General features: G+C 42.2%; 2 protein-coding genes across 15 annotated transcripts in view; both read left to right on the top strand.

Annotated features, from left to right (window-relative positions):
• LOC142960654 (EH domain-binding protein 1-like protein 1) overlaps window positions 1–26,095 on the top strand; it is a 27,039-nt gene extending 944 nt beyond the window's left edge. Inside the window, exons 2-26 of one of the 14 annotated variants that reach the window (XM_076102593.1) lie at window positions 3,918–3,975; window positions 4,475–4,570; window positions 5,209–5,262; window positions 5,364–5,542; window positions 5,804–5,922; window positions 6,058–6,147; window positions 7,352–8,149; window positions 9,176–9,241; window positions 9,371–9,505; window positions 10,014–10,188; window positions 12,033–13,628; window positions 14,805–15,299; window positions 19,535–20,368; window positions 21,443–21,680; window positions 21,780–21,928; window positions 22,349–22,397; window positions 22,515–22,839; window positions 23,148–23,218; window positions 23,393–23,429; window positions 23,539–23,585; window positions 23,938–24,058; window positions 24,209–24,308; window positions 24,404–24,477; window positions 24,785–24,899; window positions 25,058–26,095. In XM_076102593.1, the coding sequence (XP_075958708.1) occupies window positions 3,918–3,975; window positions 4,475–4,570; window positions 5,209–5,262; window positions 5,364–5,542; window positions 5,804–5,922; window positions 6,058–6,147; window positions 7,352–8,149; window positions 9,176–9,241; window positions 9,371–9,505; window positions 10,014–10,188; window positions 12,033–13,628; window positions 14,805–15,299; window positions 19,535–20,368; window positions 21,443–21,680; window positions 21,780–21,928; window positions 22,349–22,397; window positions 22,515–22,839; window positions 23,148–23,218; window positions 23,393–23,429; window positions 23,539–23,585; window positions 23,938–24,058; window positions 24,209–24,308; window positions 24,404–24,477; window positions 24,785–24,899; window positions 25,058–25,145 (6,109 nt within the window). In that variant the 3' untranslated portion in view covers window positions 25,146–26,095. Of the gene's footprint in view, window positions 1–3,917; window positions 3,976–4,474; window positions 4,571–5,208; window positions 5,263–5,363; window positions 5,543–5,803; window positions 5,923–6,051; window positions 6,148–7,351; window positions 8,150–9,175; window positions 9,242–9,370; window positions 9,506–10,013; window positions 10,189–12,032; window positions 13,629–14,804; window positions 15,300–19,534; window positions 20,369–21,442; window positions 21,681–21,779; window positions 21,929–22,348; window positions 22,398–22,514; window positions 22,840–23,147; window positions 23,219–23,392; window positions 23,430–23,538; window positions 23,586–23,937; window positions 24,059–24,208; window positions 24,309–24,403; window positions 24,478–24,784; window positions 24,900–25,057 lie in introns of all 14 variants that reach the window. The other 13 variants (XM_076102594.1, XM_076102592.1, XM_076102606.1 and 10 more) reach the window with 13 other exon arrangements.
• On the top strand, window positions 15,307–19,523 carry LOC142960656 (uncharacterized). The gene is made up of 2 exons (XM_076102607.1): window positions 15,307–15,691; window positions 16,843–19,523. The coding sequence occupies exons 1-2, from the start codon at window positions 15,471–15,473 to the stop codon at window positions 17,981–17,983; spliced, it is 1,362 nt and encodes a 453-aa protein (XP_075958722.1). The 5' UTR covers window positions 15,307–15,470; the 3' UTR covers window positions 17,984–19,523.

Genomic DNA, 26,095 nt, shown 5'->3' with positions numbered 1-26,095 from the left:
TAACAGTCTGTATTTGTTACTTGCTAATGTTTTACTATCACTGTCACTCCCTATTTATTTTGAATATGTATACAAATTCAGGCAACTAAGGCCAAGTGTCTGTGTACATTGTGGGCAAGATTTGGTTTTACATTCAACATCAACATTCAATCATGTACCGTTGTAATTAAGCACAATCAGTATAGTCTCACTCTTATTTCATTTCAAAGCTCCAATCCAATCACTTTGTAGTGCTCAAGCTCTGTAGGGCTTCCCCCTCTTGTGCAATTTCCTGTTGTACAAAACATTTGGGAGGTGACCAGGTGATGCAGCATGAGGCATTATTCTGCTCTGACACGCACTGACACAGCATCGGAGAGAAAACATACTAATATACTGTCAGAAATTGGCAGTAAAGGGTGCTGCTATCGGGTCACGTTGAAAAGCGAAAACTGGAAAATAATATCACCACCTTTTCCTGGAGCCACCTTCGTATCTGTCCAGATTACTCTGAAGTATGGACTAATTGTGTAAGCGGCTTGTTGTCGGCACGATAACAAACCGTTTTGTTTTTTAAAATGCTGCATTGATTGAAGGCTCTTTGTCAATAAAGTGTCAGAGTTTGATCAGCGGCAGAGAGCTGTTATGTGTGCAAACAGACGGGACGGGATAGAGTTATTTAGAAAGAGTGACAACTCCCACACATGATGAAATCAGAGTTGATAAGCCGTTACCATGTTAGTAACAACAGAGGGAAGGAGAAGAGAGGACAGCTGGAAGACTGGAGATTAATCCAAAATCCTATTCGGCATAAAGTTGTTTTTCAAAAGGAAACCAACCTAAAGTTCTTGTAATTAAATCTAGTGGTCAGAGTTACTGATACTTAAAGATCACCTCAAGCATCAGAGGCGGGAAAATAATCTTTGGTCACAAAGAGGGTTGAAAGCGTCTCACAAGTCACATGTTTGTGTGTGCGTGTGTGTGTTTGGGGGGGTTGTTCTAATTTAGTGCTATGATTTGAAACCATTGGCTTTCTTAGAAACTGTCGCCCCTATATACACTTGTTACTGTGATGCATTTAAAGTTACCACAAAGAACTTTAATTTGATGTCAATTGTGGCGGTCCCTGAAAGCAGTAGTGTTTCCGAGCATCACAATCCCTTTAGAAAACCTCTCCTTTTACTGAAACAGGGTCATACAGTGTGATCCATGCAGTCTTGGTTCTGGTTCTCCCGTGCCTCCGTTCCCTCCAGCGGGCCCAACAATACAGCCTGGGTGTCAGCAGTGTGGTGTTTTCACTGCTCCGCCTTGTGACTGCAGGTCAAAGGTGGCAGCAAAGCCGGATCTGGGTCGGTCAGCAAGCGGGCTGGAAAGAGTCAATCTTTTCACTGATGGTCTCGTTTACTAGGTCAAATAGAGGCATCGGCATTAACTTGAGACTGTTTCGTAACCAGTTAAAAATGTCTCACAGTAACTTTAAGTAATTCCAGTTTGTTTCATTGACTCATTTTTTAAAGTTGACTTTATATCATAACATGTTATGTTTTTATTTCAGTTTATAAATCATTATATTCTGCTTAAGTATACCAAATAAATAATTCTTAACGATTCCCCAAAGTGTAACGATTTGATGTTAGATGTTAAAAAAAGTATTGTTAACATCTTAATTCATCATGGCTGTGTGCAACGAAGTACAAGTTTCGCTCTTTTGAGAGCTCTGAACATTAAAAAGTTTTAAAATTGAAATGTTATGTAATTATCGGCATACATACAATGTTCGGCATACAACTAAATATATTGTTAATGTGTTAATGTTGTATTAGTGCAAATTAACAGAGTAGCCACAACAGAGTTTGAAGTTTTCACAACTAAAATCGAATATTCTTTTTTAGTGAAAATAAAACGCTTCAATAAAACGGAAATAAAAAGGTAAATTGTTTGAGTTCATAAACTTAAATGGTTTAAGGCTGTCGGTTCCCTCAAACAGTTTGAATTAAAGAAATGAATTCAGTTTTAAACAGAGCTTTACACATCAGTGACGTTCAGCTCATTGTTTAGCTGTCCACAACTTTACTGTTATGGTTCACTCTTACAGCTGTCATAGTGTAAAAGTAGAGAGTGACCAAAGGGAGCAGTGAGCACCTATAGGTGTAGACAGAGCCAGATATTTACCTCAGGGGTTTTTAGAGACCAAAAACAGAGCTAAAAGAGAGAATATTGAATTACATTCATCAGGTTGCCACAACTTTAAATGTATCATAGTGTTGCTCTGTAGCTGTCGGATGTGGACGTACAGGTCAATCAAATTAGTCCTCGTTCAGCTCGACCTAATGTTACATGCGGTGCATTCAGAATATTCGTTGACAGGCCCAGGAAATATGCAAGTAGTGCGCCACATCAACTTTAATTTCTACAATATTCTCAATGTTGTCTTCACAATCTTGTTTCTACTGCCTCTAAGCGGAAAGAACAATTACACGATACCATGACTGGAAGGACAAGATAATTCACCATTACAAGCTCTATTGGATAGAGGAATTGAAAACACAGAGGGGCCAAAGATAAGCAGGCCCGGACGTTTGTACATGACAACATGACGTTGACAGAGACAGTCTATAGATATAATTAAAGACTTAGCAACAGGCTATTTTTACAGTAACACAAGGAGTGCTTTATGTGACCAAAACATGAGATGGACTTAGTGAGTAAGTTGATTTATTTTACTGTCTGTAAATGTGCATGTGTTCTGTTTTTACAGTGATATCGCAAACACAATCACAAACACCACATGCTGTTTAAAAGCCAAACATTTCTACATGGATGTGGGTAATATGTGTCCCTCCTGTAGTCAGCTGTGGACTAAACCATTGTCTGCTGAATGACAAAACACCAACCACAATTACAGTAATTACATGTTACACAACTGCATTACACCCCCATGTTCGCCCGTGTAAAACCCATAGTTACTAAGCTCACTGGTTCAGAAGATGTTTTTGTGTCTTTGTGTTTCGGATCATACGTTATAGTCTCCTTGTTGGTGCTGTTCCTTCTTTCTCCCCTCCATCATCCCCGCTGTGCCGGTCAGGCTATTTCTAATGCCACTCCTGACCCCCTAACACACATACAGTACCACATAAACACTTACACACACGTGCCCTCTTTATACTTGAGCACTGATACACTGCAACTTGAGACAATATTTATCGATTCTATGAACTAACATTCTAAAGAGCATATGTAGGTGTTGAAACAGAGTTGTAAAGATAACATATTTAAAGTTGGCTCTGAGATTTGAAAGGTATTAGGAATTATTAGTATGTGCTGGTAATATTTGGTGTGTGTGTGTGTGTGTGAGTGTGTTCTCTTCCTACTTCCTGTCAAGATGCACGCCTCACATTCACATACTCCGACTCAGATCACGTGACTCCAGTTTCACTTCCTGTGCCACAGAGGACTGAGAAAATACAATGGAGAGTGTTTCAAACACGCATATACAAAATGATAGGCACACACACACACACACACACACACACACATATTATACATTGTGTAGCCGAACATACAGATAAACAGCTGCATGAAATACACACATATGCTGTACACACATTCACAATTCTACCAATGAGCTCACAGCACTCTGCATAAACACTCATATCAGTGCCTTGTCTTTGACTGGAAGGAATGATCCTCCAGTGATTCACAAGACTTTCTATTACAACTTGTGTTCTCTTTTTTGTATAAAATCCACTTAGTTTGGAGACGCGATTTAATGAAGTTCGAACATCCTTTCACCGAGGCTTTTTGTAAAGTTACTAATGTTGATCAAATGGTTGTTTTGGCTGTTTCCTTTTTGGAGAAGAGCAGATTAATATCAAGTAACAACATGAGGCAAGGCGTCATTTCTGTGTGTTGATGTGTTTTTTGTTTCGTTTCTGTAGGCAACCAGACAAGCTGAGGGTGGTGTGGACCAGGAGGAACAGACGCATGTGCTCCAAGGTGAAACCACTAAACCACCACAAACATACACACACACAGAGGCGCACACACAGTCTCCAGAGGTGGAAAGTAACATTCAGAGGGGAATAATGTACGTTTAACTGCACTGCTTTTATTTTAAAGCTTTAGTTACCACTTACTTTGCAGATTCAGAGTATTAAAAAGAAAATTATAAATTAAACTACCTGGTAGTATGTAAAGTTTGAAATGAGCTCCACCTTGCAGGTGCAACATTAAACGGATGTACACGTTGATTCATCAATTATAAAATATATATTATTCCGAAATTAGACAGAAGTTGTTTTGCATAATGAGTAGTGTTACTTTTAGTACTTTAAATGTTTTGATGCCCATACTTTTACTCAAATTACATTTTGAATGCAGGACCTTTACTTGTAACAGAGTATTTATACACTAAGCGTTGCTATTTCTACTAAAGTAACAGTTCGGAGTACTTCTTCCATGACTGACAGTCTCACCAGTGTTGTTTGTTGTGCAGCTCCACAGTTGGCAGCCTGGAATCAAAAACCCCTACAGGGGCATGGTGGTGTGGCCTGTCCCAGAGAACATCGACATCTCTGTTACACTCTTCAAGGTACCAAAACAACAGAATACACTGTTTACTCCACACACACACACAGACGGGAGCAATTAGAGGGAACAATGGAGAGTGACGAAATATAACCAATGCAGATGCTTCCATAAAGAGCACGAGGGGTCAAGAGTTCAGAGTATTTTTTTAATCCCAAAAGCAAATTGCAGCGAAGCCAAGTCACACATCAATCACACAACAAAAATAATATAAACAGAAACTTATATTATGCTATATATCGTCTTGTATTGATATGGCAAGATGCTTCATTTGAATTGCATAGATGAGTATTGGAAATAACATAATAATAATAATAATATACACTGAATATGTACATATACACACAGTTATACAGTTAAAACAGAAATAGGAATGTATGTAGAAGAATGTAGTATACATGAATGTATACGGTTAACATTGTTAACATTTAAGTTAGATATTGGATAGAAATAGTCAAAATAAACACAAATTCACAGTTGTATAACAATAATATGTGTGTCACATTTACACCTGTTATATCATAACATAATCTGTTATACAACCAGAAAAATAAATTCATGTATTCATTAAATGGCAACATTTACAAAAGAGTTTGTGCAATGGTCGGACTGCAAATTGTATTGTTGTTCTCACCTCTTCAGGAGGTCAATGCTGATGAATTTGAGGACAAAGAGTGGACCTTTGTAATTGAGGGCGTAAGTATCTCTTGACTACTCCACCTCTGCTTATGATTCTTTAAATTGATACGATTCAAAATCCTTTACGGATCATGGCTGTTTTTGTTGGCCATGTAAAGGAGACCAAGGGACATCGTAAGGTGCTGGCATCAGCAGACATCAACCTGAAGCGGTTTGCCAGTCTGACGCCGACCCAGACCGACCTGACGCTGAAGCTGAAGCCGCTGTCTGTCAAAGTGGTGGAGGCCACGCTCAAGCTGTCGCTGTCATGCGTCTTCGTTCGTGAGGGGAAAGCCACGTGAGTAGTCGTTTTATCTCACAGAGTAGTGCTTCAACAATACGTACTTGAAAATGGACACCGATTACAAAAACAAGGAAGAGTTTTTATGTGTCGTATATATTATACTTGTTGTAAATAATAAAATTCCACTTTGGAGGTTGAGAAATGAAGCCTCGACCACATTTAATATACTGACTGGTTTATTTGTCGAAGGGATTTCGTTCCTCACTAAGTAATGACTATGTGGTAAATGTTTGCTCTCATGTTCTTGCTCCCCAGTGATGAAGACATGCAGAGTCTGGCCAGCCTGATGAGCGTCAAACCCACAGATATCGGCAACATGGACGACTTCAATGAGAGCGATGAAGATGAGGACAAGAAGTCTGTCACTGCTACAGGTGGGCAGACTTACACAACCACTGCTTCTTCTCGCTGATCTTCACTGTGAGCGTTTTCTTCTGACATTTCCTCCTCCTCTGCCTTCTTTTTCCTCCTGTCACTTATTTTGCTCTACTCTGTTCTGGTAGCTGCAGTTGTTCCACACACTCTAACTCGCCCAAATCGCCCTGCTCCCCCTCCACCTGACAAGCGAGACTCCACTGGACCCACTTATGCAGCCTCAGGTAGCTTCCTCTTGCCCTTTCTTTCACCTGCTCCTGCTGTTTGTTTCTGTTGCCAGAGAGGAGGAGGAGGTGTGAACAGGAACTCTCTCTCTCCATCTGTCTGTTATTGGGAGGCTCAGTTTATATAACAGTAATTCACACACTCGTGCCATTTGCTCTGCATACCACATATTTCTCACCTAGACATTATTGAGAATCATGTGATGACCAATGCCACAGACGTTTGTTTGGAGGCGTGAAAAGCAACATGGCATTCAAAGGTGAATGTGTCCAGAGAGGCATTACTGTCAAACCACCAATCTAGTTGCATGGCTTTAAGGCGTACGTTGTTATCCGAATAGGCACCAGTGGTGGAAAAAGTATGTACATAATTTACTTAAGTAGAAGTAGTAATACAAAACAATGAAAAATACTAGTAAAACTGCTGCGTTCATTAGAAATCCTACTTCAGTAAAAGTACAGCAGTATTTAATTACCAAATAAAATGAAAGTACCAACAATACTCATTATGCAGAGTGTCCCCTTGTTAAATATATGATATGATAATTATCACTTGTGTATTAATATGTGAGAAGCATTTTTGTTGTCGTTGGTCGAGGTGATTTTGAATTGTTAATATAAAATGTGGTCAGTTTAATCTGCAAAAAAACTCCACTCTTATAAAGATATTTCTAAATGCAACAAAATAAAATGATAATACTAATTATTATTTTAAAAAAGCTGGTTGCTGCACTACAATGATTCAAATTGAGTTTAGAATATTGTGAAATGAGTTCACTTGCGTTAAAAGAGATGATCTTCCATTTTTTATGAGAAAGGAAAATGAAATAAGATGTGTTATAGTTACTGGTTATGTAACCAGTAACTATAACTGTCAGATAAATTAAGTGAAGTGAAAAGTACGATATTTCCCTCTGAAATTTGGTGGAGTAAAAGTATAAAGTAGTAGAAAATGGAAATACTCAAGTAAAGTACCTCAAAACTGCACTGAAGTACAGTACTTAAGTAAATGTACTAAGTTAGTTTCTACCACTGATGTTCTCACCTTTAGTCAAATCATCAACTGTCATTGACTCCCAGTTAGTTTCATTTTCATTCTCAATTCATAACTTTTTCCTTCCTGTCTTTTTCATAATTTCTCTTTCTGCAAAAATCTACTTTCCCTGATCCATCCATCCATCCATCCATCCATCTACTCATCCAGCCTGTGGGCGTGATGGCGGTCCTCCCAGTCCTGCTGTCCACTCCCGCCCTCCTCTACCTATTGCTCCTCGCCCATCGCCCCGTCGCAGCCGGCACCCCTTCACCACCGCCCCTGTTCAGTCAGAGATCCAACCTTCCCCCGGCCCCTCCCCTCAGCCCTCACCCAGATCCAAGCATAAAAAATCATCAAACCCTCTTCTCCTTGAGGCTCTTGTTTCTTCTGACCCACTACCTAATCCTCCAAACTCACAGCTCACAGCGGCTACTCCCTCAATCCAAAGTGCCTCCGCTCTCCTGCCTCTCTCTGATGTGTCTCCTGCAAATCCTCCATCCCCCAAATCCTCCAAAGCACTCATAATCACACCTTCGACCCAAAACATTTCCTCTTCCATTCATCCTCCATCTCCCAAATGCTCTGGATCTGTGTCAGTGAAGCCTTCTTTAGCAGTGCCGTCTGTTCCCCTAAATTATTCTTCAAATACCCCCTCAAAACTGCCTTTTCAGCAGCCCAGCACCTCCGAAGCTGGCATTACCTCATTAACTCCCAAACTTCCCTCCCCTGCATTGCCATCACCCATGACTTCTTCCTCCACGGCTCCCCAAATGTCTTCTTTCACTGTGTCCACTACTATGACCCATCAGACCACCTCTACTGCCTCCCATTCTCTCCCACCTAAATCCTCCTCTCCCTGTAAGCCCACCCTGTCCTCTGAGCCTCCATCCGCTCACCCTCCACTCACCCGGACCCTCTCTCAGCCTCCCTCTCTGCCCAGAATCTTCCAGCCATGCTCAGGAAAAGGTATCAATGTGGCTGGCTGGCAGACAGGCATGCTGCATGCTTTCCACTAACTGATTCCTTATGTGTGCTGGTCTGGTCTGACCTTGTCTTCCACATGATTTAGAGTCATGCCCATGTTACTTTACAAGTCAAAGGCATGCTACTTATATACAGTACGTGTGGTTTGAGGAAGATCAGTTTGTGATGATATCAGAGTTAAACATCTGAATGTTTTGGCATTGCTGCAGTACCTCAGGCAAGAACAAAGGAAAGTTTTGCGGCCGTTTTAGAAGTGCTAATTTGGTATCTAATTTGTTTTTTTTCACCATATTTTGCCTCAGTTTTGACTCGTGTTGATTAAATCCAACTTTCTATGAATATAAACCAGTGTACTCACAAGTTCAGGATACAGGGAAAACATAACATGAAGTTTTTTATTAAGATTTGAATCACACCATCAAGGAGGTGAATCTTGTCCAAAAGTTTGGTGCGTTTCAATCCATGCTGACAGACTTCTCCACATCTTACTAGCACCTTGTTATTCCTAAACTACTTTAACAATGCACATTAAACCCCCTCGGGGATAATATTACTTGTTATAAATAATAACAATATATCTCATGTAATGTCAAATCCAAACATAACTCGTAGTCCATCAATAATTCACTATTCAAAATATACATAAAACTCATAACATTCTGACATGTACACCATAAGGAGATATGTGCAAATTACAAAACTTTTTTATTAAAAGCTTTTGAACATTAAGAAAATTAAATATTGAATTCAACCTTTTTAATTATATTGTTGTGTATTTATAGCATTTTGATTACTTTGAATCATTGTCGAGACTTCAGCAAACCCGTGTGTTTTGTTCCTGACAGATACAGATCTCTTCTGTGATGGTGGAATACAATTAGTAAAATACATAATATGAAATTGGCTGTGCTGTTCCTCTTTCACTCTTTGCCTCTCGCTAACTATGCATTGGTTTGTCTTTATTCCTCTCTCGTTCATCACTCCTCGTTCTCCCTCTCCTCTCCTCAGTTCCTATTTCACATCAACGGCGCCCCCCGGAGGATCAAACTCCTGATGATCTTACTTCAGTCTCCGGTCTGTCTCTGCTGTGACTGTCTAGAATAACAAGATGCTCCACTACTAATATTCTTTTCAAATCTTAAAAATCTTTTCTTCTCTTCTGTCCTGCTTTTAATATCTTTCATCGTCTGTCCTCTCAACTAGGCCGTGCTCACATCTTCAGACCTCAGGTTGTCAAATCAATCCCCCGCCCCTCATCTCCATCTCCCTTTTCCGCTGATGCACCTCCTCTTGAGTCCACTCCTCTCCCCAAAACTCACCCCAGTATCTTAGAGTCAGGTAACCAATGTCAATGTCATGTTTTATTTTCCTCTGACGTCTTCCGCCATCATTTCACTCTTTCCTATAAACCTGCTTCATCTCCCCTGTTTCCCATCTCCGCCTCCTCTTCCCTCCCCTTCCTCTCTGCTTTCCTCAGGTGCTCAGGGGACGTGGTTGACATCTGCTAGTGACATCACTCCTGTCCCCCTGCTGAGTAGTCCGGACCTTGATGCCCTCTGTGACCCCGCCGCTCCGGCCCTTACTGCCTCCCTTCCATTCTCCTCACCCCCTCGCTCCTCGTCTCTTTCCACCTCAGTTTTATTCTCCTCTCCTCCCTCTCAGCTCGCTGTGTCTCCTTCTGCTCCTTCTGCTCCAATCAGCTCCTGTCAGTCAGGTATATTAGCCAGCTAATCAAATAATCTCATGTCTTTATTACAGCCAAGACAATTATCTCATGTTTTTTGATGTATAGAAATGTCTCAAGCAGATTTCATCAAAAAAATAACCTCGCTTTTGCTCTTTCAAGGTTCAGCCTTCCCCCTCGCTCAAGTAGACGAGGAAACAACTGAGAGCCCTCTGCGCCGGGACAAGAGTTCTCCTCAAAATAACCGGGCAGTGGCCAACATCAGAGTATCCAACCAGCCAATCAGACCAGCCCAGGATTCAAAGGTGGCCATCAAAGATGAACCAGCAAGTATCAGGTGAGGTCATGGGATGATATCACATGAGTGATTCAATTTTTATTGCTTGGTTTGGATCCTGTGTTTGGCTACGAGTCGCTGTGTGAGGAGAGAATGTGTCAGCAGACCACAGAGCTGAAGAGGCGCCTTGACGACTGTGGCACTCAGCACAGCTTGCACACAGAAGCAAGCACACAGAGCACATCTGTACACTTTAAGATGGGCTACCTGCTTGAAATTGCATGAATGCTTCAAAGAATAGTTTTTTGCCGAATGCTCTTATTAGCTTTTTTGGTGAGAACATCAATAACGTTCTCATGCCTGTCTTTCAAATATGAAGCTACAACTAGGAGAAAGTTGGCATTGCATAACATAAACACTGGAAATGGGGAAAGCAGTAATCCTGTCTCCATCCAAAGGTAACAAAATCCACCTACCGCACCTTTAAAGTTCACTAATTAACATATATCTTGTTTGTTTAATCTGTACACAAAATACTATGTATTTAACCCTGTAAAGGGAAGCAACGTCATTTTTTACGCTTTTTATACGGATTAATATAATGTGTTAATTGGTGAGCTTCACAGATGCTGGTAGGCTAATTTTGTTACCTATTGGACAGAGCGAGACTAGCAGTTGCCCACTCTTAATGCAAAAATAAGCTAACCATATAGGAAGGTAGCTTCATATTTACCGCACAGACATGAGAGTGGTATCAATCTTCTAACATGGATCTTCTAACTCTCAGCATTAAAAGGAAATAAGCTTTCCCATAATGTCAAACTATTCCTCTTAGGTGCACAGATGTACAGTTAATTCAGCGTCTCCATACTGTTGCCGATATCGATCTTTGTAGGATCTTCAGAGTGCATCATTGGGATGAACATTTTTGGGAGTTGGGAGTTGGGAATGGGAGTTATTCCTCCAATCCAATCACATGTATCGATCAGCATCATGGTAAACTCATTATGGTCTAAATGATCCCAAGCTGACCCACCTTAGTGCTGACTGAGGCAAACCTGCTTCAGCTTGCGTGTGTGGTTGAATAACAGTTTTACCTTGTTTGTTGATCAAGAGATTTGTGAAACTATTGCTCTAAGGCCTCACGGTTGCTTGATGCTAACATGTGCTAACAGTTGAGCGTGTACCCTGCCTCCTGTTGCACTGACCTTCCTTTACACGGCAGTGGAGTAATGATCAGGTCTCTGCTCTGAGGCCTGCTTGTTTCCACCCGTAATCACCTCCTGCACGGTCAGCCTTGTGAATTGTCACCCACTCATCTCTCGAGCCTGACCTCCAGTATTTCTGTCCCCAGTCCTGCCCAGTCACGTTCAGAGCTGATAATAGCCCCGCCCCCTCCATGGCCCTTCTCCTGCTGCGAGAGCTCCACCCCTCAGCAGCCCTCCACCAATGTTGTGGCAGCATTTATCACTCCTAAACAGCCAAATGCTCAGGGGGAAACTGATTTGAAAACACCAACTAATGAGATGGCTGTTATTAGCGCCTTTAAGGCCGAAAAGCCGCCACTGGCAAAGCCTGAGCCAGAGCCTGACTTTGACGACATCATCTTTGAGTCGCTTGAGTCACAGCGACAAGAATCAGGGGGCTTGTTTCTGGAGGAGGATGACTCTAAGCGAGATACTATCAAAAGGTGTCCTCCGGGGTGAGTATTTATATTTGCAGATAAAATCAAGGTCCAGAGCATTAAAAAATAAGTTTGCAAAATGTGAACTGATGGTGCTGATAATAAACACACACACACACACACACACACACACACACACACACACACACACACACACACACACACACACACACACAGACACAGATTGAGGATTAAGTAATATTGTTTATCTGTTCTGCAGTCTGCAGAAAAACAATGAAAAGGTGGGTGGAGAAAATCCATCACTGACGGAGCAGTTAGAGGGAGCAGCGATGAAGAAGGAGGTGATGATCAATGTAGAGCAGGAGAAGCAGAGGGAGAAACAACAAGAGGAGGAAAGGAGGAGGAAAGAGGAAGAGCAAAGAGCAATGCTCCAGAAGCAGGAAGAGAGCAGAAAACATGAGGATGACAAGAAGAGACTGTTAGAGGAGGAGAAGAAGAGGCTCTTACAGGAGGAGGAGGTCAAGAAAGAGAAGGAAAGGAAGAAACCTGAGGAGGAGAGACTTCTGAAGGAGAGAAGAGAAAGACAGGAGAAGCTGAGAGAAGAGGAGGAGAAGAGGAAGCGGAATGAAGAGGAGAGAATGAAAAGAGAGCAGCAGAGGAGACTGCTGGAGGTGGAGGAGAAAAAGGACAAATGTAGGAGGGAGGAAGAGAGGAGACTTGAGAGAGACAGATTCTTGAGGAAAATGAAAGAGGAGGAGCAAAAAGGGAAGGAGGAGGTGAGAGTGTTTGAGGAGCAAAGGAGAAAGAGGGAGGAAGAGAAAAAGAGGCTCCTTGAAGTGGTTGAGCAGAAGAAGATGAAGGATAAATGCTTGAAGGAGGAAAAAGAGATGGAGCAACAGAAAATGAAAGAGGAGGAAGAGCGAAGAAAGAGGGAGGAGGCAGAGAGAAAGAAAAATGAGACAGAGGAGAGGATGCAGAGGGAGGAGGAGCAGAGAAGGAATGAGGAAGAGAGAAAGAAAAGGGAGGAAGAAGAGGAGAGGAAGAGGAGGGAGGAGGAGAAGAAGAGGGTCAAAGAAGCAGAGGAGGGGAGAAAGAGGGAAGAAAAGGAAAGAGTACTCGAAGAGGAAAAGGAGAGGGAGGAGGAAAGATGGAGAGAGGAGAAAGAGAAGGAGAGACTCATAAAAAAGGAGAAGGAAAGGATGGAGAGGAGGAAAAAAGCAGAGGAGAAAAGGCATGAAGAGGAGGAGGAGAGGAGGAAAGAGACACTCTTGAAGGAGCAGAAAGAAAAGGAGAGACGACTGCAAGAGGAGCAAATGAGGCAGGAGGCAGAGAAGAAGAAAAAGGAGAACGAGGAAAAGAAAAAGAGGGACGAGGAGGAGAAGAGACATTTAGAGGAGAAAGAGAAAGCAGAACGAAAATTGAAGGAGGAAGAAGACAGGAAAAAGAAAGAGGATGAACAGAAGAACAAGCTTCTGCAAGAGAAGGAAGAGATGGGAAGACGAAAGAAAGAGGAGGAAAACCAGAGGAGCAAGGAGCAACGAGCTGCTCCGACCTGCACTCTGGAGGCCAACAAGTCAGATGAGGATAAGCAAAAGATGAAAACTTTAGTTTCTCCTTCTTCTTTGCCAGTTCCTCAGCTAAACAAACACACCGACGCCCCTCCTCCCACTTTCACATACTCGCCCGCGGCTCTTAAAGATGTAACACAAACTCCACTTCCTGCTCCCCACCTTCCTCCTCCGGACAAAACCAGCGTGACATCCGAGCAGCTGCCCTCACACATTCTCAGCCAATCACAAAACAGAAAGATGACCCTTCAAACAGTTGATAAACCAAGCTCTGCCACCAACGAGCGGTGAGTTACACCACTGAAATAAAAAGTGATTATTTCACTGTAGGTGTTGATATTACATAACTCAAATGGCTGTCATCTGCTTTCTTAATCTGCAAATAAAATCAATTTACCAAAAAGTCACTTTAAATTCACTTTCTGCTGATTGAAACATCAGACTTTGTTCTGCAACTCTGTCCTAAAGTGGTATCAAGTTGGGCTGAATCCTTATTTCTCTGTTCTTCTGTGATGATTCTTTTTTGATTCTCTGCTCATGTAAGATTTCTTTGATTGATCTGTGTTGTAGGGGGAGGGGCAGATCAATCCCCAAAGTATTGATGCCACCGATACTAAGTCTTGTCTTAAATATCGACACTACTAGATCGTGCTTACGAGCACTCTTTGCTTCTCTGCTGCTGTTTTGTGTGCACGTGTGATTTTAAGAAAATTCACACAATAAAAATGCATTGTTTACCATTGAAATCTGTCTTGCATTTTAACATGCAAATGTATTCACAAGTAACCATTGATGCATTTACCTCATTAATAATGACATATTTTCCAGCTATTTTCCAGTATTTATCAGTGGTCATGGCCGTGGTATTACTTGGTATCAAATTTTGTGGCATAACCCACCCCTACTATTAGTTTTTTGTGTTGTCGTTGTTGTGTGGCTTTCCTCCTCTCCCTTTCCTATTTCTGCTGGATTCTTTTTGAAATTCTTCAACCTGCCCCCCTTATATTTTTCCCTCTTTCTCTCTCCTTATTCCAGTCTTGGGCAACCCTCTCTGTTAAAGGAAGGTTCATTGGCAAACATTGTTATCCCAGAAAAGAAAATATCGGCCACATATTCTCCACATAGCACCTGTTCAGGCCCCAATGTTCAGGATAAACCATTCACATTAGAGGTCTTAAGCCTGGTGCCACCTCCACAGAGGCTGTCTGATGAAGAGGTTCCTCTATGGAAAGCGCTAGAAGGGAGAAGTGGGAAAGATACATCTGAAAAGATCTCTGCAATGGAGGGTGCAAAACCTTTGTGCAGAGGGTAAGAATGGATGAGGGGATGTCTGTCTGTCTGCTTTGTCTTTCTTTCTGTGTATCTGCGTGTCTGTCTGCTTTGCTGTTCTGGCTTCTCAATGATGTAGTAGGTATGAAAATGTAAAACTAAGACCCCTTCATGCTTTTATCCCTTTCTTCTAGCTCACAAAGAGAAGATGCTGCTGAGGTGGACACCCCTGTCAGGCAGGAGCCCCAACCAATAACAGTAAAAGACTCAGAAAACCATCACATATTCCCATCTCCTGCTGAACCCGGCGCTCCACCAGTTATAGAGGAGCCCAAAGAGCCAGAGGGACCCAGCGTTGAACCAGAAACCTCACCCGAGGTTTCCCCAAAACCGACCCTCGAGGGAACAGCTTTGGCGCTAGAGCCGCTGCTTCCCGCAAAACCAGAACCAGGACTGCGGTCGGAACGAGTTCTTCAGCCATCAGGAAAACCACAACAGGAGGGAGCAGATGAGGAGAAACCAGCCGAGGTCTTGACTGGTGGTCGGGAGAGTTTCACCAACAATAAGGAGCCAGTGTGCGAGGCAGAAAAGCAGCTGTGGGCGACAGTAGAGGAGACCACAGCGGAGACAGGAGTGGAAAGTAGTGAGAGCACCGAAGAGAAGGATGAGGAGGGTGGTGTAACAGGGGGGTGAGTCAGTGACGATTCCTTTGCAGCATGGCATATGTCTGCTTTTGCTTGCAAACGACTACAAACACACACTCTCACAGACACACACACACACACCTGCACATGTACTGACTAACATTCCTCTATGGTGCTGCAGCCTAACCAGTGCTTAGTTGCAATTAACCTCATCTGATGCTGTTCTCTTCATCTCACCCACTGTCTATGCTGTTAGACTGGCTGTTTAAATGGACATTATTTGATGAGAGCTTTTCACAAGACTACATTTTGTGTGCGTGCGTGTGTGTTAGTGCCCAGAAATGTGCACACGCAGAGGCAGACGTGTGTGTTACAGAGCAGCAGTTGGGGCCGCCTACTGGCTTCATGTCAGCAGTAGTTGGGGTGTTGTATAAAGGGTGAGTCTCTCTGCCTGCCTATTGCCTATCTGATGCGTCTATTTTTATTTAAAAATAACTAATTAATGAATTTAGTTAAATTAATTGTTTAAGTGTGAGGCATTATGCTAAAAAAGTGTTGTAGACCAAGCTTAAATACAGTCAGAATATATTGCCAATAACTGCTAATAATTAGACGACTTTTGGATGATTCAATAACTTGTCAAATGCAATAAAAAATCTTTCTAAATGTTTCAAAAAGCAGGTGCAGTAAAAACACATGCATTATAACTTAAAATACAAATACAACTTCAAAAGAGGGATAATATTTGTACACTATTGACTGAGGTAGTATAATAATTAAGAGCTATGACTTCAAAACTATAATTATGTTTTCAACAAATAATCATATCAGAGGTTATAAAAGTGTTTTAAAGTTAAATGCACGCCTTTTCTAAGCAGTATGTTTACACAATTTAGCCTATTTATCATACATGTTATTAATCAATTTAAAGAGACATTTTATTACATTTTGATGACTTATTACTTTATCTCTATGGGAGTAATGCTGGTATGGGATGGCTATACATTTTGCCATAACACACATATTGTATATGAGTGCTTAATGCTCTGGAAAACCAGAAACAGTTTGGTGTTTAGTAACTGCTCTTCTGAGAAAAACTGCACTCAAAAGCCACCATTTACAACGATACACCATGCTGTTGGTCCAAGTGGTTGATCAACCATTGTTTTGTTTCTTGGTTATAATCCATTCAGTGAGCTGTCGAACACAATGTGCTCATCTTTTCAGTGTGTAGTAGAGAATTTGTCTTGTGCATATATACGTATATGGGCTAGTTGTGTAATCTTTCTCTGAGCTGCATGGCACTAGAAAGCGTTTTCATGTCTTCTGGTCACGTTTTCTTAATCATGCCCGAGGTTCTTTAGTGTTGTGCACTAAGTAGAAATAAAGTGTGGGGTGGTTCTCAGTGCAACCAACAATACATGTTTCCTCCGTATGTTTTGGACAAGCACCAAAACAAAGTCTGAGAAAACTGAACTACTTAATCAAGCATGCTGACTGGCTTTCCGTCCAGCTGTTCAGAGCATGAGGTCATTTTAGGGTGAGAACTGTCTCAGATATTTCCTATCCCTCGTCTCTGTCCCTTTAGCTATGAGACAGTGACCTCCATCCTGCAGACTGCTGGACCCACTGATGCAAGTCATGCCCACCACTCTGCAGGCCAACCATGCATCCCTATAAGTAATGAAGATCAGCCACCTTTACATGGAGGAGACGCACAGATTCTGCACTCCGCTGAGCCAGATGACGACCCACTGATTCCCATTGGTGTCGACATTTCTCCACCCACAGCCTTCTCTGACACAACAGAAAACCAGACCATTAGTAAACAGACTGGATCGACACAGAAACTTTCACACGGGCTAAGTCTGGTGGCAAGTCTGAGACTGGCAGCTAGTGAGCAGGAGAAGGAGAGAGAGCAGGAGGGGGAGAGAAGGGAGGAGAGGGTAGAAAACGTGAAGAGTGAGGAGAGAGAAGAGGCAGAGAGGTTGGAAAAGGAGAGAGAAGAGATGGAGAGGTTGGAAAAGGAGAGAGAAGAGATGGAGAGGGAAAGGGAGGAGGAGACAAAGAGGCTGGAAAAAGAGAAGGAAGCACTGGAGAACAATCAAAGGGAAGAGAGGGAAAGGTCAGAGAAAGACAGGAAGCAGCACATTGAGGATGAAAATAAGAAGAGAAAGAGAGAGATGGAAAGGGAAAACAAGAGAAGGGGAGAGGAGGATGGTGTGAGGCGAAGGGAAGAGGATAGCAAAGGAGAGAAACCACAACAGAAACAGATCAATTCTGTCTCTACGTCGCTGCAGGAAGTCATGAACGACCAATCAAAAAACTGGCCTCCTCTGAGGGAACTGGAGATGGATGATCTTGCGTATGATGAGAGGTTACAGGTTGATGAAGAGCAGCCAGAAAACAAGTCTGATCCCAAATTAGTGACAACAAATACTGTCCAACTGGTTTCAACCGGACCTGCTGATTCTGTCCCTGTACCCAGACCAACAAGCAAAGTTGACTCCCAATCAGTTAAACCCGAGGACTCTGTAACTGCTGTTAAGAAAACCCTGGATAATACTGTTCTGAGATCAGTTAAAAAGGGCAAATCCAACCTGAAATCTGGCACCATCCCAGTGTGGTTGAGAGAGGAGGAGGACGAAGAGGTGGAGTATGAGAGAGGACAGGAAGATCTTGGCTCCATCTGGCTGGCTGAGCTGTACATGGAAAGGGAAGCAGGGTGAGTAAGGGTGGGTGAGAGAGACAGACAGCTGCAGGGAGAGAGCGATGAGTAACCAGGATAGAGTTGTCTATGCGAAAGAGAGCTGCTTGTTGCGTCTTGTGGATCAGAGAACTCTGCCTGTACGTTTGTGGTGTATGCCTCCTCTAATAATCAAGGCTGTCACTCGCTATATCTGCAGGGAAATAATAATTACTAAGCACTGCTTCCCTTCATTTACTCAGGGTTTGGCCTTTTCTTTTTACAAGAAAGTTGTGTGTTGGCATGTTGATGTGAGTCATGTACTGTATGTGTGTCCTCCCCCAAACAACATAATGACCATGTTGTTTGTGAAGGAAACTGGAATTTCCTCTCCACATCTTGTCCTGGTTAGGACTAAAAACAGAGGTTTTCAAACTGAGAGATAGAGAATTGGGGGGCGGGGCGGATGGCAAAGATACTGCATCAGGCGAAGGAAGGATGTTTCCGGTTAAGGTACTTTAAAACCCTTAGTGCACATCTTGTTTGAAATATCTCACTCCTTCTCAGAGTCATGACTCAATCTGAAAGCACCGACATGATGCACATATTTTTATATTCAGTGTAACTGACACTTTCCGAAGACATCATCTCCATAAATCTCCTTAGAAATAGAAAAACAAATCACTCCTTAAAACTCCAGACCTTGCCTGAGAATCATCACATTTTTAGGTTATCTTCAGTATCCAAGTAATCCAGTGATAGCTGTCTGGCTATCCATGGATAAACTGCAAACAGGAACTGCCAATGGCTAATCCAGCATGCTTTTAATGGTGCCAATTTACCAGAGTTTACTAGCTTTTCCAGTGTAGATAAACTTAGTCAGTCCTATTGCTGTTGGAGTCATTTTAACTTGGAGAAAGAAGGATTTGATCAAAGATGCAGCAGTAGTGCAGCATGCATAGAAAAGGGGAAGCTGTATAATGGATGTATCTGCATCTACTGTATGTTCCTGTCTGTGAATGTTGCTGTCTGCACAGCTGTCATCAATGAATATTAACAGGTTCCTCGCATTTTGTCCAGGACTCAATTGCTGCTGTAGCACGTCAAGTAGCATGGATAAGTGGATTGGTTTGGTCATTGGATATTGCAATACAATGGAGGCTGGAGCATGTTTTAAATTGGTGTTTTGCTTTCGTTGTCCAGTTTGGTATAATCTTGCATAGCCACACCTCTGTCCCGTCAAACTTGTGGAAGTCTGGGGTAAATCTTTTCCAAACAATGGGGATATAAAGACCATTGGAAATCTTGGGACAGTCGGGTCATTTTGCTGCAGTGTCCTTCTTTAACAACGTCTTGCTCTACCCTCAATTTACTGTTCATTGGTTTTAAGTATTGCAACAACCAACTGTGTCTTTTTTACTTGAATTTCCTCCGACCTCTGTGCAATTAACAATATGGATCGCTGGCTGCGTAAGATAAATGGTTGTATGTTGCCGAGGGGAATGGAGCATGCGAAGGATCTGTTGCTGGTCAGTGTTTTCAAAAGTACCTCAGCCTTCAGGTTCAGCTCTGAAATCTTCTTTTCTGTCTTCAGCCCAGGCCACCAATCCCTTGCTGTTGCCCAGATGCCCCCCTTACTCTCTTCCAGTGGACAAACCTTTTACGACAGCTCTGCTGCCAGTCACCCGAATAAACCGGAACAATCTCTAAACAGTCTGGCAGAACGCCCTCATCTCAAACCTCTTTCGGGGTATAATCAAGAGGAAGGAAACAGTCAGAAAACTATAGCCAAATCTGCTCCGCAATATAGTGGAGCACAAAAACAGCCAATGAAAGGACAGAGAGATGATGATGTCACAAACACTGGCCACAGCCTGGAGGTAGCAGCCATCGAGGAGGGAGAACTTGTCCAATCGTCTGTGGTGCCTTGGCCACTTCCTCTGAGCACAAACACTGCCAGCATGCAGTCACACAACAAGACGCACACAGGAACAAACGTCAGCAAGATCGACGATGACACAGAAATGGCCAAAACAGCTACAGAGGCACACAAGAATCTTGAAATGAGGGATGATAAAGAAAACAAGGACACACACACCACAAAGAGTGACAGTCCACAAATCAACAGCCCCCGCACACAAACACACACCCCTGATCTCAACCAACAAACCAAAGACCAACAGCTCCAAGAGGAGGAGAGGCTGTTGTTGGCTAAAATCAATATGATGACAGGTGACTCATCACCTGTCTCTGGCCCTCGCAGTATGAAGCTCCTCATCCCCGACCCCTGTGATATTGACAGTGACACCACAGAGCTTGTTGATTACAGTCAGTGCTGCTGTGACACCCTGCAGGAAATATCCCTAACTAAGGCAGAAGAGCCACCGGCCAATGAGCTGGAGCAAAATCAAGAAGGAGAGGAGGATGTGTAAGTCAGCCTGTGCTGCTCCAGAAAATGACATGCCACCGAGGCCTTGTGTTTGTTTGGGTTTGTGATGTGCAGAAATGCAGACTCCAGTCGGAGTTAAGTGACACTCACTAAAGATTTGACTTGAAGTTAAATTTGACTTGAAGTTAAATCTTATAATATATATTTGTAACACAAATAATATTTGTATTATTAATTATCATTAATAAGGATAAAGCCTTCTTTTCACTACGTATGAAAACCATACTATGAAGAGTCTTTAGTCACCAGCGATTTTGTGAGGCTGAAGCAGTGCATTAAGCTGAACGCTTACATCAGCATGCTAATTGACGATACTAACATTCAGATGTATAGTATCTTACTAAGTACAGCTGAGGCTGATGGGAATCTTTATTTGGTCATTAACCAAAGTGTTGGTACGAGCTTGAGGTCTCTCCCAAATTTCACTCAATACCACAAAATGTCAACCTTATGGAGGCACCAGCGGTAAAGTCAGAGACTCTCCAATCCAAAGAAGTGCGGATTCATCCTCTTGGCCATGGATATATTTTTAATTTTCTTCATGTCAGTCTGGACTGTGGTGGTGGACAGATCATCAGACCGGCATCCATAAAGCCATGCTTCTAGAACCACTAGCCACACAGCTTAGCAAGCAAATGCTTTTCTTTTGGACTCGCAAAAGACTTAAAACAGCTCTGGCAACATGTGTGTGTGTTGCCACCGGGGCCGCATGCGTAGTTTGAAGAACTGCTGCTGTGTATGATGTGTTTTTCAACTGAATACCCAAAGCATGGAAAAATACACAACATAGACAAGTGTTTGGTGAATCTGCTTTGTTCTGAGGTGATTGAAATTGGCCGAACAGCATCGACCTGTGTTGAGGAAACTGTGCAGAAAGTTCTGCTGTATGTTCCCTGTCATGCCCTGCAACACCAAGGCTGTGCTGCCATCTGCCGTGTCAGAAAGCTTGCATGTCTCTCGCTCATCGCTGTTTGAATGATCTCCTTTGTTCCAAAAGCAAAGTGTCTTTCATGACCCGTCTCTCTCTGTTGTTTGTGTCCTGTCTCCTCGTAGGCTAAAAGGCCAAAGTGCTGACCTCCCTGATGGTGGAGAGAAGAAATCGCCATCACAGCTTGGAGACACCTCAAGCAGACACACCAGTGATAAGCGCACTGACACAAACATCACTCCTCCCCATCACTGTGAGATGACCACATCTCGGCTTCCTACTTTACCAGAAGAAGAAACCTCTGACCTTAAGCCTGCTCCAATGGTCCGAGAGGAGGCTGACGGGAAGGACGATGCAGCTGAGGTAAATATGCACAATACTGATGTGTACATGAACTCTGACATGCTTTTTAAATTACAAACAAAAAACGGAACTTCTTCCTCTCTCGTCCTCCTCCTGCAGGGCCTGGTGAACTCCACCCAGTCGTTGCTCCAGTGGTGTCAGGACATCACCAACGGGTACCGGGGGATAAAGGTCACCAACTTCAGCACTTCCTGGAGAAATGGTCTGGCCTTCTGTTCCATCCTACATCATTTCCATCCAGACAAAATGTACGACTCGCAAGAAACATAACCTGCTTTTCAGCTTTATGCCTCTTTCTAGTTTGATCTTTGTTTTTCATTAGTTTTTTTATATTTTAGAGCTGAAACAACCAATTGTCAATTCAATTTGCAACTGTGAATATCTGCTTAATTTTTTCATTTTATATAACAGTAAATTGAATGTCTTTTGGTTTGGGGGTTTTGTTTGGACAAAACTACACATTTTTCATGTGTTCTGGGAAAGTGTAATGGGCATTTTTCACTATTTTTTGGCATTTTATAGACCAAACAATAGATTGATTTATCAAGAAAATAACAAGCAGATTAATCAATAATGAAAGTAATTGTTAGTGTCAGCCCCACATAAATTTAAATGTTAACCTGTATGTTCTTAAATCATTATATGCTTCCCGTGTTTTGTCCCATTAGAGATTTTGACCAGTTGGTCTCTAATGACATCAAGCTGAACAACAAGAAGGTAAAGACGTGGCTCATGTTGATCAATCAGCTCTTAAGTGCTATCAGATGTGTTGATAGTTTACTCATTAACAGATATTTCTCTTTTGTTTCTGTGCTTGTCTTCCTACCACATCAGGCGTTTGACGGTTTCGAGGCGCTGGGCATCTCTCGCCTGCTGGAGCCGTCCGACATGGTTCTTCTGTCTGTCCCCGACAGGCTCATAGTCATGACCTACCTCAGCCAGATCCGCTCACACTTCACCAACCAGGAGCTGAGCGTGCTGCAGATAGAGCACAACAGCAGCCAGTCCAGTTACGGCCTCGCCCTCTCTGGTCCCGGTCCCACTAACGTCGATGCCGCTGCTTTCTGCATGGCCAGACTGAACGAAGGAGTGAGCTTGGAGGAAGGAAGGAGCAGCACGTTGGTCGTCCCACCACCGAGGACCAAACGACTGATTAAAGGTAGCCTCTGTGCCACTTTCAAACATGTCGATTCTCTTATTTTCACCACGATTCATTCATTTATTTTCATGGACCTTTTTTTGTGGGTTCATCATAACAAATCGTGCAGTCAAACTCACTTAAGATTCCCGTCCATATTGAAAGGTATTTCTTGCTTGAGTCGTGATGGTTTCAGTTGAACGATTTGACGAAGACAAATGTCAGGAAAAAAACAAAAGAGGAAATTGTTTAAAGCTTACTCAGGAAATTGGGTTGAATTATTAGGTTCAAGAATCCAACTTCTAATAGTTGTTTATATCTGTTTTTAGGAGAGGAGTCAATAACCCCAGTCCCACCACCAAGGTCGGCTACTAAAGCAGGCAAATCTGGACTGACTCAGGTGACACTTTCTGTTTTCTTTTTAACTGGAACTGACTTCCATATTTAAACTGTAATGTCATTTTCTAAAACAGGATTTTAAAAAACACTTTAAATTGTATTTTCTTAATTTGCTGTATGTGTCAGCCTTGTAATAGTTACTCTATGTGATAGTTTCATTTTTTTTCTTGTCCAGGATGAAGACACAAAGACAGGAATCACTAATAATACAGGTGAGTACCTAAAGCCCGAGCCTTTCAAAGACTTGAGTATTTATTCAACTTCCCATTTAGATTTATTTTTTACACTTTTGATTTGTCTCGTGTGTGTCCCTGTGTGCAGAGAGTACAGCTGAGACCCAGCCTCCCAAACAAGAAGAGGAAACCATGGTCAGTTATGTGTTCCTCAGTTAACCCTTCCTCTTCTCTACTTACCCTTTTCTTTTATCTTTGACTCTCCTTCTCACATCAAATCAAATGAACATCATTAACGTGACTGATGGCTGCCAGAAGGAACAAATCATGTTTGCTTTTATTTTGTACAAATCTGTTCATATCGATTCCATTCTTTAGGCCGCTCTCTAATCTTTTGACCATCTTCTTCTACTTGTTTTCCTCTTTCCCGCAAATCCCTCTTTCCTTCGATCTCCTTTCCCCTTTTTCCTCTCTTGTGAATGTTCATGTGTGTTTGCATGTATGTATGTGTGTGTGTGTGTGTGTGTGTGATGTGGCTTGTGGTCAGTGTCTGCAGGACACCAGTCAGTATGTGCTGAGTGAGCTGGCAGCATTGGAGTCGGAGCAGAAGCACATCGACAGCAGAGCCGCCGTGGTGGAGAGACGACTGCGAAGCCTCATGGAAACAGGTGAGTCACACACACACACACACACACACACGTGGAAAATATATATATAATCGATAAGTAATAAACTGGAAGGACTCAGGGAGCATCAGTGAACGGAGTAGGTTTTCTCATATACAAACTAAACTGCCTTTTGTTTTTCTGTTCATACAGGAAGCGACCGTACTGAAGAAGAAAGACTGATCCAGGAGTGGTTCACTCTGGTGAACAAGAAGAACGCTTTGATACGCAGACAGGACAATCTGGAGCTACTGTAAGACTTCTCTACACACAAACAATACACACATGTACGCACACATACGGTATACACAATACTTTACTTTTGCTGATTATCAACTGTGTCTGCAGACAAGAGGAGCAAGATCTGGAGAGGAGGTTTGAGCTCCTGAACAGGGAACTTCGGGTGATGATGGCTATAGAAGGTGAGTAACCAACAGAGGTGGAGGAAGTATTCAGATTATTAACTTAAGTAAAAGTAGTAATTCAAAGGGATTTAAAGATGACTGGCATGTTGAGAACTAAAACCAATAAAATAGATTTAAAAAAGAAATACATTTCATTACATTCCACCACTGGGAACCATTTAGCCTCTTGCTCAACACCACTTTTCTATTCAGTAAAGGTGAATGAGGAGGTAAGCCCTCGTTTAATACAAGAAAAAAACTGAAATTGGTGAACTGCACATGATTATAGGAACCGTTACGTAAAGTTCTGCCGTTTATCCTGCAGACTGGCAGAAGTCGTCCACGCAGCAGCAGAGGGAGCAGCTGCTCCTCCAGGAGCTGGTGTCTTTGGTCAACCAGCGGGACGAGATCATCAGAGACATTGACGCCAAGGAGAGAGGGTGAGTGTGTGTGGGTGTATGGTTGTGTGGAAAAAAGACAAAACAAGTCGCAGGGAGACAGCGAATCCCTAAAATACAAGAGGTTACAGAGAAAGCATTGAAAAGTAAAAGAATATTGAAGGTTAATGCTTGTGGTACTGACCTGTTTGTATTTGCAGTGCAATGGAGGAGGATGAGCGTCTCGAGCGCGGTCTGGAGATGAGGAGGCAAAAATATAACAACAAAGACAAATGTGTCCTACAGTGAGATGCGAGGTCACACACAAACACACACACAGCTTTTATTAGCAAAAGATGATCTTTCAGGACTTTTGGGGCTCCATATTTCACTGTTTTTTGAGTGCCTTTATTTTCCCAAATAACTGTTAAGTCCCATTATAAGAGGAAAGACAAGATATGGGCTACAAACTGTGTCTTCTATGTTTTCTTGAAAATGAATAACTGTTGTTCTGTCAAAGTTTCCATCTGTCTTAAGTATTATTTTGAGTTCAGTTCACATATTCTTATTTATTTAAATGATGTGTCAGGTTGTTGTACATCTATTGTACATGTGTTTTGTGTGTATTCATGTGTGAGTTTGTTCAGTATTTGAACACTGGCTTTTCCTTTTCTTTTTCTTTTTTATTACAAAGAATAGGTTACCCATCTTGACACGACTAGAGCTTGTCAGAATCTGCTGGACTAAAACCAAAATGTGCCTTGTCCTTTCGTAATATGCCCAAACTTATTAGATATAAAAATAAAAGGTGACAAGTCATGAGCTGGACTCAAATTCACAATATTGAGAGTACAGGGTACACGTTTTAAACTTAAGGATGATCTCCAACATGACATTTTTATAAACCCAAAAAGCATTTCCACTTGTTGCAATATTGATTTTCTTTTTTTATATGTTGAAAGTGTTCTTCATATTAAGGAGTTATTAAACCTTGTGTGAGCACAAACCCTGAACGCCTTAAATAACGTGTGGGGATGTGATGTTCATGCCTGCTTGAATCACAGAAATGAACCCGTTTCCTCCCTTCTGTGTCCTTGTACTACTGTACGCATGCTGTTTGAGGTGCACTGATAAAGTGGTTCCCTGCGTCACATTACTACTGTATATCTATCACACACTGTATACCGGATGCTGTCTATATTTATGAGTTGAAGATTTGATGTTGAATTACATTGATAAATACGTTCAAGAAACATAAA

Source organism: Anarhichas minor, unplaced genomic scaffold, assembly GCF_050575085.1.
Source record: "Anarhichas minor isolate MPS153535 unplaced genomic scaffold, ASM5057508v1 ptg000027l, whole genome shotgun sequence".
In the NCBI taxonomy this organism is placed as follows: domain Eukaryota; kingdom Metazoa; phylum Chordata; class Actinopteri; order Perciformes; family Anarhichadidae; genus Anarhichas; species Anarhichas minor.
This window is presented reverse-complemented; position numbering and strand designations above follow the sequence as displayed.

Bases quoted from the DNA above. Each gene is read 5' to 3' on its own strand.
- LOC142960656 (XM_076102607.1), top strand. From the start codon at position 15,471: ATGCTGTTCTCTTCATCTCACCCACTGTCTATGCTGTTAGACTGGCTG. The intron at 15,692-16,842 runs GTGAGTCTCTCT...CTGTCCCTTTAG, and splicing joins GTTGGGGTGTTGTATAAAGG to CTATGAGACAGTGACCTCCA.